Raw genomic sequence first — 13,716 nt, 5'->3', positions numbered from 1 at the left:
TCCGGTCTGGCGTTTACGCCCCGGACCGGCCTTAGTTTTGCCTGGCGCCGAGAGCCCGTTGGCTAGCATGCGGCGCTCCAGAGCAGCCATTCGCTCGGCATGAGACAGCACGGGTTGCGATTCTCGCCCGGGAAAGGAAGTCGCGGGATTTGGGTTGGCGTGAGCGCGGTGCTTGGCTTTGTGGTGCTTCCGAGAGCGATGCGAGCGGATTACGGTGGCTTCGGTGCTCGCATAGCCATTTTGCTCAGCATGACTGATGAATCCAGATGGGCAGAAAGTGCCCATAATGGGACTGGTGGGTCCAACCGGTGAGCCGGTTCCATGTTGGAACATGACCGGACTACTGCTGTGTTTAACTCTACTTCGTGGCCTAAGCATGGCGGGAACGCCCATCTCAGGAATCAGAACATGCGATGGTTCCGACGGACTTGAGTGCTTCCTATACTTCATACTACCCTGAAACTCCTCCTGGTGGACCTCCACAGGCCCATTCATGCTTCTCGAGTCTAAAGCATGCTGAAACGCAACCTGCTGCATGTAGCTCTGAGTCCAACCAACCAGGTCCATGCCGACATTAGAATTTTTTTCAGAGCAGGTAGAAAAGCAGCCTCCTTGAAAAGCTGAACCTGTTGCCAGTTGTTCGAGGTGAGTCGGCCGAGTGGAGCCTCTCGTCTCCTCCTTCCCGGACGGCGATCTGTCCTCGTGGCCGCTGTTCTGGTGAGCCGGGCTCGCCGGGGCTTCGGGTGTTTCTTGTGAACTCACCAGTGCCGACTCCTTCCACTGGTGCTGCGAAGGAGCGTCAACTCGGTCGCCGAGAGCACCGCTCTGGAATTAGAGAGTGGCTTCAATTATTGATGCTAAAAGCTTGTACAGTGAATCCCCGTTACATCTGGTTCATCTTTTGCACACTTTGGATTTTTAAGAGACAATAATAGACACAAGCAATTCCAAATTTAGAATTGTGTCCGAACGACGTTATGCTGTAACATGCTGAGAAGAGATCCAATATAACACTGGTCAACATCAAATTTTCACCCGAGGTGGCTTAATGTGTTCCAAAATATATTTTTTACGCCGATTTTGGGGTGAGAGGGTACAAAACTCACTTCTTTTGGCACTTTTTGGTAGTGTGGAGAAGGCAAAGGCGACAGGCGGCTATTGTGCTGGACTCGACTGTGTTTCCTAGCAGACAGGATGTCGAAGGTCAGTGTTAAAGGCCACGCTCTCGCCCGGATCAAAAAAATGTCCGACGCTTTTCACCTCTCGAACGGGAGCTTTTTAAACTCGGACTCCCTCACGAAGTCAATCACCTGCTTCTGCGTGCGGCCGCTGCGGAGACAAGCAGAGGCACTGAGGGAGGCCATTCGGAAGGGGAGTCGAATTCACAGGTGTTGAAGCCATTCCGAAGTGAAAAAAAAGAGAGCAGCTCAGGAACGTGAGCTTTTGTTACCTGAATCTGAAAGAGGAGCCTCGTGTGAACAGCACAGGTTTGGGCTTGGGTTTGGGTTCCTCAAAGAGCCGGAAGAAAGCGTGGTACTCCACGCAGATCTTCCAGAAGACCTTACAACAGTCTCTGTTGGCCATGAGAAACTCCAGAGTGTCTTGATACGTACTCTGCGGTACACACATACACGCACACACACACACACACCAAATGATTTGCGACATTTGGCCTTTACTGAGACAATCTCTTTCAGGGAATCAACTTACATTCCCATCAGCCCTCAGCTTGATGAGGAAACGTTTCCTCTTGAAGCTCAGTTTCCGGATTTTAGACCAGTTGAAAGAGTTTATCTTTGTGTGTCCCTACGGAGATGAATACAATCAAGTGAGCGCGGGATCGAAAAGACGGGCCAATTTTTGGTGAAGCCCACCTGAAAGACCAGCACGCCCGTGTGCGCCACGGCAAGGCTTAAACGCGAGCCCTCGCGGTCTTTGGCTGGGTGGAGACGAATCCCGTACATCTCCAGGCGGCGCGCCACTTCCAGCAATTGGAAGTCGGATTCGGCCGGTGTCTGACCTCTAACAACACAAAAATCCAACAGAAGAGTTGTGTGCAGTACTTGCAAATAAGAATTACATTTCAGCGTTCCATTCATCATTCGTAAGCACAATCGTGTGAAGGCATGCGGGGGCAACTGTGTTTATGCGCAATTTTGCGAAAAGTTGTCGTGAAAGGAAGAAGCAACTTTTCGGAATTCTTATCAGCAAGGAAGCGTTCGTTCCGCTTGCATTCGGTGATTAATGAGCGGCTTATCTTCACGTGGCACCACCGCTACGAAAACGGCGGCTTTAGTTATCAACGCCGCCTCCGGGGGGATGGGGGAAGGGGGGGGGGTGGAGCAAGTGAGAGAAAAGAGTACATTAAAAAGGAGCTCCTTTTGATGAGCATCCATTCACTCGCAGCGAGTCCATCAGTTTGAAGAGATGCTTCTGGCTTGAATTCAAACCCAGTGGAAAAAGGACTCTTGACTTCACTCAACAACCCAGAATTGACCCGAAAAATCTGAAGCGGGCCGACGACGATTGTGAATTATTTGGTGCGTGAAGAGATTTTCATTAAGCAGCAGACGAATGCAAATCCATGCGCGGACGCTAGACTGAAGAGAATATCGTCTGCTACATAACCAGGTCGTGCAATACTTTCATGTACAAGTCAGCCATTCCCTTTTACACAAAGCATTTCATATTTAAGTCAATTGATATCTTTTGAAATAAAAATCAGAAAGAATGGAACAACTTGAGTGATTGGATCTGTGTTTTGCAGCTGATTTAAAAATAAACAGGACAGCATCGTGCTTACACATTCATCGAGTGGAACTCCATAATCTTGTCAATCAAGGGCATCTGATCGGGGATGTACTTATTATTGAGGAGGTGTGACCGGCACTGGCCCTCCTCAAAGTCGCCAATCTCAGCTGCAAAGTAAGAAAGAACAAGCTTAAGTGAAAAGAGCAGTGGAAACAATGAAAAAAAAAATCATGAAAAATACGCCACAGCAAACAAATGTCCTGTTTCTGAGAAAGTAATATGACACAGACGTCGAGAATGCTAAAATAGAAATCAGATGATTGTGAGACTCTCACTCTGTACACTTATTTCTGGGCTGAAAAAAAAAAAAAAAGAAAAGAAAAAGGAACACTATAGCACTCACACTGCATAATGTGGGACACCATCAACGCAGCACTGGTGTCATTGCACGTCAGATGGCCACTGGAAAGGTCCTGTTTGATTTGGAGGGCAAACAAGTACCTGGAAAAGAACAGCGCTAGATGGTTCCATTCTGGATGCTTTTCAGGTGATTTTGAGTATCAGAGAACCTCCCTATTCCACTGTACAATAAAGCTTTGGATTACTGTGCATCCTTGGAGAGGAGCCCAAAAAAAAAAAAAAAACCATCCATAGAAGTAAATCCTTCAGTTACTCTGTGAGTGTCAAGTGTTTTGCAACTCTTATTTTTCACCCCAAAAATGGGTGCAACTCCAAATTGTGCAACCTGTGAGGCATTCACCGTTGAAACTTTCACTTGACATCCAGCTCGCATGTCTTTAAACTTGTCATTGTTCAAAGTGGAGCCTACTTAATGAGCCGGAGATAGTATTAATATTGTGGAAAGAAACTCACCGAGTCAAATCTTCCAGCAGCTGGGCATGGTCTGGAGGAAAATATTTCACAGCAAACCTCAACACTGTGTGCTTTGGGCCTGTTAGGAACATATGAGGTATCAAAATAGAAATTGCCAGGACTGTGTCAGATTTGCACCTTGATGAAAACCTCCATATTGGAACACCCCCACAAAAAAAAAGAAAAAAAAGAGAGAAACACTCACGTCTCAGCTGCTTGATAATAGGCTTGATAGGATCCAACCAAACCTATGGAGAAGATAACATCGCCATGTTATTGTTCTGATAGAGAGAGAATTCCTGGCTTAAAGTTAAAACGTTCCAGTTATCCAGTTCACTGAATTTGTCCTTCTCGCTCACCATCATCTTTTGATGGCTCTGATACTCCAAGCCAAAGTAATCGCCCTCGATGAGATTCATGTGCCTGCACACCAGGTCGAATAGCACCTTGCCTGAAGCTTTGACCTGTGGACAGAACAGAAAAAAACCCACCCCCACACATGATGGACATGAAGAGTAGCGTTTAACCTGATATTTAAATAACCGGTGCTCTTTCGTGACCACACGGAGATAAGCTTGGCGGTGTTCACAGAAGCTACATTTACCCTTTCTGTGTCCTCAAGTTACAGCCTGTTCTTGACTTTGTCAGCAAAATTGTGAGGAGGACATGGACCGTCAGTCCCCATGGCTATACCTTAAAAAATGCGATTTCTTGAGTCCTCAGCTCAACAGCTAACGCTAGCTAGCACGAGTGAGCAACGTGTTTTTGGCTGCTATGGAATAACATTTGTTTCGAGTGTTCACACAATTACAAAATGAAACATTTTTGTTTTGTTTTGAAGAGACTGCATCAACTTGGAGTAACTTTTGGTGCCGTTCATATATACAGGAAGTTGTCATTTTGTTGTAACTTAGCAAAATACATGTCTCTGGTGGGTAGCTTCAAGTCAAGTTTATTCACTGTACATAGTAGCCCTCGATCACAAATGAGTCTCAAAGGGCTTCACAAGTCCACATTTGACAAAAATCAACATCATCCTTCCGTGTAGTTCAGCCAAATTTAGAGTAGAATACTTATCTTGTACCTTAGCCAACTACATCTTCCAAATAGCTGATCCAACACTGTTAATAGCAAACAACTGGACTTTAAGTGCCATGCTGTAAAACAACAATACAAAAGGAACACCAAGAAACAGAGGAAAAATTCCACTTTGGGGACAAGTCAAACCCCTGGAGGTTCATGACACCGAGCAGAGAACAAGTCTAAACTCCTCCATGCACTCCACCCCACTCACAAAGGCACCGCTACAAAGCCAACTTCCCTGCCTATTGCGACACGAGTGACCTACAGTTTTATTACAAACTTTCTATGCGGTTGCTTCCACGGTGGTGGCGCACAAACACAGGAAACATGACAGTAACACTTCAAAGGCAGCGAGACGTCTTGTGGAAGACAACGGCAGCATTTTGGATTGCCGCACGCTGGCTGCTAACTCATGACTGGTTTGCACAAGCACAGAGTGCACCACAGCGCCCAGACTCGGCTAATGATTTACGTTTGTGTGAGGGAATGTTTCCAGGAAGTAGAGTCTCCTCTAATTTGACACCTTAAAACAGGCAGTTGAGCTGAACCAAGCCTGATGTCTTGTGGGTGTTCTGCTCTTTTCCTTTTAATGCTCCATCAATTAAAACTAGCGCACCATCAGCTGAGTGTCATAGGCTACACTTCCACATCCAAATCTATAATCTTCCCCTAACAATTCCGCCCACGTTCCTCCCTTCACAAACCTTTCCACGCCCAGTCGATAACCGGGTGTACAAACATAGAGGGCATGCTGCGTTGAAAACAGATGATTTTTTTGGGAGTGTGGATTAATCATGTCTTGAAGGCAACAGACAAAACGGAAGTGCACCGCTTAGCTGCAAACAGCGTGTGTGTGGACTTTGTTGTGTCATCCTCAACTATCTTGGGATCTGAAGAACAAGATGTAGGCCCGCGTACATCACGCAGACTTTGAATGATTTGTGAAGCCGTCATTTGCTTAATTAATTCACTCCCAAAGACGTTTTTAAACGTCTTTTCAGACTTGGTTGGTACTGAATGAGTTAATTTGACACTGCCATAAACAAACAAAAAAAAAAAAAACAGGCATTCAAAATATTCTTCATTACTACAGACGTCCCATACAAGCAAAGTGACGTTAGCACATCAGCACTCTGTATTACTTCAGCTGCATGAGCAATAGAAAATGACAATCTGTCAATCATTTTCAATGCTGATGTTGTAAAATAAGTTTGGAATGATATTAAACTTCTGGGATCATAATTTGTGGAATACTTACAGTTTGCACGCAATGATTTGGATTTTCCCGAGGGCGTCAATCGTTTGCGTTTTGTGGCAGGGCTGAGTCCCTATCCCCCGCAAATAGCGCAGATTGACAGTATTGACACATTAGATACAGTATAATCTGACCTCCTGTAAATTGTATATACAAATAAACGGTTGAGGTACCAGGCAATTCATACTGGCTAACTAGTCTGTCCTAAAATAAATCTGTATGTGGCCGCGGTGGCGGGAAAAAAAGCACAAAGCCTTTGACAGAACTTAAAAATGAAGTCTGCGTATAACTTTATGTGCAACTCTGAATAAGAACAGACTCTCTCCACTGTTGCCCTCCTATCGCTCTGCAGAGCCAAGGACAACCTATGCAGACAACCAGCTGCCACCAGCCGATGATAAGGACAGAAGCAGTACAACCGAAACAGTTTCTTGGCAGAAATCTGCTCTGCTTCCTGACCAACTGTTACAAACAATGTGTGTAGAAAAGCCTTCAGGAAATAATTAAATGTCTGAGAAAAAAAAAAAAAGACTTGTGAAAGTAGACCACAATGACATTGAGCGCTGTGACTCGCAGACGTCAAAGAAGCGGCGGGCAAGTGGGCCCGTGTGCTGCAATCACTGGGCCAACCACTCGCCATCACTCACTGTCACGATGCCAGAGAATGTTTGCGGTCTTGGTGCTCGCAGGTGTGCCACACGGGCACTCGTCAGTACTTGTAGGCGGTTATTTCTCCAACCAACCGGGCTTGTTTGACACGGTCCGTGGTGGAAATCGATTCCCGTGACTTACTGTCAGCCAGGCCTTCTTTGACGTCTTCAACACTATCACGAGCACGACATAATGTAATGTGCACGGGGGACTTCAGGATCAGTAGTGCTGGCTAACATCAACTTAAACTATATTAGCAATGTCAAATTCATTCTCACAAGGTCAGCCGAGGCCAGGAAGTTGACCCTCAATGACCTCAGCAGTTTTCCAGTCCTCAGATAGGTTGGTTGAGGAAAACAGGTTCAAACCAATTTCGAATTGCAAAACACAGCTGCAGTGTGATGCACACATTAATATGATCTTATTTCAATACCTGCTTATATTGTCCATCCATCCATTTTCTGAACCGCTTTATCCTCACAAGGGTGGCAGGGGGTGCTGGAGCCTATCCCAGCCGTCTTCGGGCAGTAGGCGGCGGACACCCTGAACCAGCCAATCGCAGGGGAAACAGAGACGAACAACCATCCGCGCTCACATTAACACCTCGTGACAATTTAGAGTGTTCAATCAGCCTGCCATGCAAGTTTTTGGAATGTGGGAGGAAACCGAAGTACCCGGAGAAAACCCACGCAGGCCCGGGGAGAACATGCAACCTTCACAAAGGAAGTGCGAGTAGTTATATTGTGTTTTTATTTCGTCTTGACGGTTTCTATAAATGTGACGTGACAGTTAAGATGGATTAAGTCAGGTATATCCTCACCGGAGGCCCAAGTACCAGATGCACAGTCTGCCGCAAACAAATCTAGTCAGGGAATCACATTTGGCCATCAGGAATGGTGGTGGTGGGGGTGAAAACAGAAAGCATATGCTCCTTGTGTGCAGTCATTGACGTTCCACTTTCATTTTGCGCAACTTAAAATATCAATGTCGGAACACAAAGCACAAGAGGTGAAAACAATAAAAGTCCAATGGTGCTTTTGTCAGACTGAAGCACTCTCATTTCCTGCCTTGTAAATCTGCTGTCACTAGAAAATAAAGCAGTATCCGAGCTGGGATGCGTGATGCTGTGGGACGATTAAAAAATGGGGTGATTAAATGCAGCTGTTGGATTTGGGAGAGACAGTGCAAACACTCCACACTGCAACATTTGACAAAGTAAGGCCGCGTCACTCGGTGTCCGTCGGTGTCCGAGCTCACATTAGTGGCGCTGGACAAGATTTGGACAAGATTGTCGGGGGCCCATTCATTCACGATGAAAGGTACCTTGCCACCATCGTGGCGAGATGAAATCTGTCCCGTTATCAGTGCTTGGGACAATGTTGAAAATTTGATGTGCATGCAAGACAGGGCTCCTCCACAAGGTGAATGTGGGTCGTCATGGTCTGTGTGAGTGGCCGGCCAGGAGACCCGACACACCCTGTGACTTGATTTGGGGTTTGATTAAAGGAGAAAGTCTGCCGTACCAAATCAAATAATTTGGGATCAACTTGGTACAGAATTCTTGCTCCCCGTGTGACAACAGTTGAGAACCAACGTTTTAAGATAATGCGTTGTTTATGTTTTTCAATACAGCCTCTATAATGGCAGGCCGACCTGGCCCCTGCCCTATTCCCCGAGAATAGCGGACGTCTACTGTACTGACCACCCAAGTTAGCTTCCACATCTTTATTCTGTGAAGGGTGGGCGGGATGTAATGGGTGTCAGGGCTCATTAGGTTTTGCCATAAGGGTGCCGTTTCTGTTTACATGTGTATCACCACTCGAAATCATGCTCGCACCACTACCCTGACCTCCGCATGCCCTCTCCCATGTTGACAGAGGATGTCTAAACAAAGATGACAGCAATGTCTGAACACACACGCCCGCTTGGGCTTTCACTGCAGGGCAAACAACAAGACAAAAAAAAAAAATATCACCCAAACACCCCCACCTTGAGTGAGCTCCTTCCGGCAAATATCAGCCACTAAAGGTCAGGTATATCATACTGTATTTCCTGCTGCTTTTCCCCTTCAGGAGATATGTTGGTATGGTCCACTTCACCCATGATGTGCCAGCCCCCCCCCCCCCCCCCCCAATACGACAAGGATGTGTGTGTGGCAGTGGTGGTAAACACACTGCCAATGCCTGTAGGCTTCAGGGGGGAACAAAGAGAAGCTTGTCACACGGCACTGGAGGAGTAAATGATGGCATTTGAGCCAGCTGCTTAGCCATTGTTGGACACAGTATTGGCTGGGATTTCAAAAACTGGATTTAAACGTCTTGTTTACAAGCATTTGGCGGCCTCTCTGGCTCGGTTCTTAACTGACGGAACAGCGCGGCGGCGGCGGCCGTCACACGGCGGGAGGCTTCGACCCGTGAGGAGCGTCATAAGAGGCCGAAAGTCAAGGATGACAGCGATGTAATGGCAAGGACGTGCATTGGCGAGGATGCGGCAGGAGGGAAACTATTGCCTCGAATGCCGATTGGCCTCGGGGGGGCGCAGGTGTTGCCGCCGGTGGCGCACACGAATCTGGTTACGATTGAACTTGCACTCTCGGGGTTGTACTGAGATTACAGAAGTGCTTCCAGTAGCCGGAAGATTCATTCCCACACTGTCGTGCCTTTTATAGGAAACGTATGTGAGGACGACACTAACTTCCCGGCGGCGTTTCCCATAGGTCGCCCAATTATTTACCGTATCGTATAAGCGGCATCGCTGTGCAGTGGCGTCGAGTGTATGAATGGATGTGCGAGCCTAGGTATACTCACACTGGGAGGGAGGGGTAGGACAGAGAGGTCAGTACCATTGAGCGCTCATTGTGATTCAGGTCATGCACGGCCGAGGTTCCCGGGGTGGCTCGACTACAAGCTGCAAGCTGACAGGCAGAGAATGGAGGGTTGCAAACTTGCCGGGAATCACGCACGTATGGAAGCGCCGTCGCACATGTGGCGTGCGCTCTCGACATCAACAGCTTTACGGTTCTTCGCCTAATAGGAAAGCAAATGTGGGCCGATGGGATCGCATCCAAATGAGGACATTGCTTGGAAAACCTCTGGGTTTTCCTCTCCCCGAGCCGCGCAAGAAAAATATTGAGGAAATCGTGGCAACTGGGTTGTCACAGCTGCCAAGAATCATCGCGTCACAGGATTCCTGCTTTAAAGGTCCCGGGAGGACAACCGTGAAAATAAAGTCCCAGGGGATTCAATAAGAGGTCTTGCGCCACCATCCTCAACCAACGAGACTATTTTTCGAAGAGCGTTACACTGTTACAAAAATACAGATTTTACTTGATGAATAATCATGAAGTGAGCATCTCGTAGTATCCGTGAAGCTTGAATAATGGTCCAGAGTTTTGGAGAGGGACCTCCTGCTGTTCGCAAGAGCGTCATAGATCAGGGGGGGATCTAACAATTGGGGTGTGCATATTTACTTCCTGAATGGCTGCTCGAGTAGAAAGGAAAAGGGAGGCACTTTGGCATGTTCACACATGCAAACACCCCGCCCTCCCCCCCAAAGTTGTTGTATTATCTGAAACGTGCACTAATGTGACACGCCACTAAATGTTTCCGTGGCTGAGGTGAACTGTGCCTCACTCATTAGAGTAAGCGAGAGGGCAGGAGGAGGTTTGAAGGCAGTTGGAATGACCAAAAACGATTGGCCTCTCTCTTTCATCTGCCGGAATCCTTTTCAGAATGCGGCAAATCCTGGACCCCCTGCTGCTTGGTCACCGCGGCAAAGAGCCATCGCTGCGAGGGATTAGGGTGGGTGCTTCTCTTCGCACCAAGCAAGAGTAAATAAAGGCAATCTGTGAAACTCATGAAATGTGTTAAACACACACACGTGGCATTAGCGGGGTTTCCCTAATTTTAGAGATCAACAACAGACAGACAATTCAGCGCACATGCGGGAGTAGGACTGGAATCTCGACTTTTCTATCTAAAGAAGGACAACGTGCAGCAAATGGCGATGGCAAACCGAGCTATGACCGTTCTTTTGAGTTGCTTTATTCTGTTCAGGAGTTCCGAGAGGTTCTCCCGCCCTGTTCAAACGTAATTCAAATAATAAAGAATCAATTCATTGATCATTCATTTTCTCCACGGTAAAATGCATTTCAAGGACCATGCCTGGATGAAAGCTTTGATTCAAACTCTTTCGAGAAAGCAAACAGATTTGATGAGAACCGCGACTGAGGTTAAAGTTCGGAATACAGATGAAAAATAAAAGGGTTGAGCGTAATGGCAATCAGCGGGCTAATCACAAAATTAATTGAGTGGAAAGGAGCGTCAAGCTTTTCAAAGTCGGGACAAAGGGGAGCCATGAAAGTTTTAACCAATAGCCACACACTCAAGTTTTAGCCCTCAAAACCTGCCTGACCTTCAAACACTTCAGCAACATTTTGAGAGAAATAAAAAGGAACCAAAATAACATCAATGTACGTGTAGCTGACGGAAAAAAAAAAAAGACGGCACATATGCTAGCCTTGGTGGGTCTCCGCGTTCTACCAAGTGTAAATTCAGGTTAATTTTGAGTTACGGAATGAAGACAAGTCCGCTTCGTAAGGTTCCACACACCATCAGATGTTTTAGCGTTAACTGGTTATGTCCCCCTTTTTCAACACAGGGGATGACTCGAAGAAAGGATATTCTGTCGCTCCTTGCCCTGCTGCATGTTGCAGCTTTTAACCTTAATCTCCACCAGTAATAAATAATGACAGCGGCACATGCTGCTCTCCGGGAGAGTCCAATCAATCGGCCTCCTCGAGATTAGCCTTAAACGACTTAGCCTTCCAGAGTGGCAAATCCAGAGGCCCTCTGCCCTGTGATGCACACACAGTTACTGTAACTGATTGGAGGCATGCTAGAGATTCTCTTGACAGAATATTGTAAAAGGAAAAGATCAACAATACAGTCCGAGCTAATGAAATGTGAAGTTCATATAGACAGGATAAGACCGCCGTCACATATTTAATTCAAAAGCTGCACTGGGAAGTGATCATCTGTTAGTCATGGCGCTGATTTCATACACCTTGTTTTCACAAAGCCGAGCAGTTTGCTTCAGTTCAGTGTGGTCCATTTTTCCATTGGCAAAAATTGTAAAGCAAAACCTTCCAACTACACACTCGTCCTCTGTTCCAGCAACTATGACATTTGGAAGTATTTGTTAGCATTAAGCTAAACTGATTGCCATGAGGTCAAAGCTACTGTGTGTGGTTGTTTGAAATACATGAAGTGTAATTCCGTTCTTTTATGTTTCATTTGGGAGTAACTTCGACTGAGAGTGGCCGTAAACGGTTTGAAGCCTCTTTACTGAAGAATTGTTCGCTATCTGGCAATCTGCTGCTCATGAAGTGAGTTCATTTCACTACCATATGATACCTTTCCGTTAAATTTCCCTTTGTTAATTCCAACATTGAACAGTGAAAGTTTCCAATTCGATATCTTTCGATATTTATTTTCCACCAACATGCAGGACATGTTTTTGAACTGTGGCTATGCTAGCACAGGGAGAACATAGACAGAGATGAGTGGTATGCTAACCAATTGGCCGCCATGCTGTCCAAAGCCGAGTTGAGTTGCCCTTATAATTGCTCAAACCCTACAACGAATTGCCAAAGTAAGTAAGATCTCAAGAAGAAACAATGAGCAGGCTAATGGCAGCCTTGTTGCCTGGCAACACTGTTGGCTAGGTGTAGACAGGGAATGAAAATGTGCGGAGAGCACATGTGTCAGCCTCATGGAGGGCCTACAGAAGCAGTTATCATCTGTAAATCATAAACATTTGGACAATGGCTTTTGCCACATCTGCTGAGTGAAATCACACAACTGGGAAAACTGACGATGTGGTCTAATTTTTCGGAGTAAATCACAACTGACACGAAGAGTACTCGTCGTTAAAAGACCCGCAATGAGGAAAATATGGGCTGAGGCCACCGTGTGCTGACAGAATGAGGCTCATTTTCCACGGAAGTGACAAGCCTTCACATTACACCGGCCTCGACGGGAAATTGCGCGTTGACAAAGAACGGCAAAAGTAAGGCCGGCAGCTGTTGCTCCGTGTCCGTAGGCCGCCACTTCCTGGAAGGATTTAGGACCCGTTGACGACACCGTTCCTCCAGTGAAACAGCAAGACACGGCCGTCACCATGGTAACATTGAAAGAATTGTGGCTGCTAATAAATGAGGGGGAACAAATTTGAACTCATTTGGAGTAGCAGGAAACATGCGGAAGTTTACCTAATATTCGTCTGAGTATAATGCCTCTGTCGTATCATTCTTGGGTGTTGGATGCCATTTCTGTCCCTGTGTGACATAATGATGCAATTACTGGGACCACATGCATGGATTTTGGAGGATAAACTACAAAGGATGCCAAGACCACATCCTATTTTGAGTATTCTCCGTCCGCCACATCACTGGCTGAGAGGTTAAGCCGACTAGCTGGGCTGCGATAGCGCTACCAGCACGCACGCCAGACGTATTGGATGCATGCTTGGCCGTGTTGAGGTTTGGACTTACTCTCGGGAAGAAGCAATCCTCCTTACTAATTCAACAACATATCAACAATAGATGAAGCGGGGCTACAAGTGCCTCTGCTTGTAAGAGCTTTGAAGAAGTGCAACTTGAAGTGCTTTGCTTTGGCCGCAAATGGATTTTAGTCTTGTGACGCCGGATCGCTTTTAAATCAGGTTTCCTAGGTAACGTCACAGTATGCAGCATGGATGCCCTGTGGGATCATTTTTCTATTTTTATTTTTTTTTACACATCCTGTCGCTGACTTGATATGTTTTATGTGGTAACTTGGTACAGCTCTGACAGAAAAATCTAAACAGGACCACGTTATTTTTTTCTACTAGCTGTCCGTGAGCCAGCAGTTGAGTCTACCTTTAGAGTCTAAAGGTTGGCTGCATTTCACGAGAAAAGATAACAGGAGGCCACTTGCACCAATTTCTCTTCCATTACATTTTTACGCATTCATATTCCTATCTGATTGGATTGGGATTTAATTACTTTTATTGAAACGAGAGAATCTCTCACTGAATGTTCGAGGAAAGTTGCCATCAAAGCT

At 46.3% G+C, this 13,716-nt stretch overlaps 1 protein-coding gene across 3 annotated transcripts in view; it reads right to left on the bottom strand.

The window, feature by feature from the left end:
- LOC147198357 (FERM, ARHGEF and pleckstrin domain-containing protein 1) overlaps positions 1–13,716 on the bottom strand; it is a 43,645-nt gene that overhangs the window by 13,772 nt on the left and 16,157 nt on the right. For all 3 annotated transcript variants that reach the window (XR_015102296.1, XM_086124029.1, XM_086124028.1), the window contains exons 3-13: positions 3,984–4,088; positions 3,830–3,872; positions 3,625–3,703; positions 3,155–3,252; positions 2,804–2,918; positions 1,875–2,022; positions 1,711–1,806; positions 1,451–1,614; positions 1,261–1,329; positions 1,107–1,182; positions 627–825 (exon numbers count right to left, since the gene is read on the bottom strand). Coding sequence is in view for 2 of the 3 variants with exons in the window: in XM_086124029.1 (XP_085980155.1) it covers positions 627–825; positions 1,107–1,182; positions 1,261–1,329; positions 1,451–1,614; positions 1,711–1,806; positions 1,875–2,022; positions 2,804–2,918; positions 3,155–3,252; positions 3,625–3,703; positions 3,830–3,872; positions 3,984–4,088 (1,192 nt within the window). In the remaining variant the exon portion in view is untranslated. The remainder of the gene's footprint in view (positions 1–626; positions 826–1,106; positions 1,183–1,260; positions 1,330–1,450; positions 1,615–1,710; positions 1,807–1,874; positions 2,023–2,803; positions 2,919–3,154; positions 3,253–3,624; positions 3,704–3,829; positions 3,873–3,983; positions 4,089–13,716) is intronic.

This window comes from Hippocampus guttulatus, chromosome 11 (assembly GCF_054856545.1).
Source record: "Hippocampus guttulatus isolate MCC_2025c chromosome 11, RoL_Hgut_1.0, whole genome shotgun sequence".
Taxonomy (NCBI): Eukaryota; Metazoa; Chordata; class Actinopteri; order Syngnathiformes; family Syngnathidae; genus Hippocampus; species Hippocampus guttulatus.
This window is presented reverse-complemented; position numbering and strand designations above follow the sequence as displayed.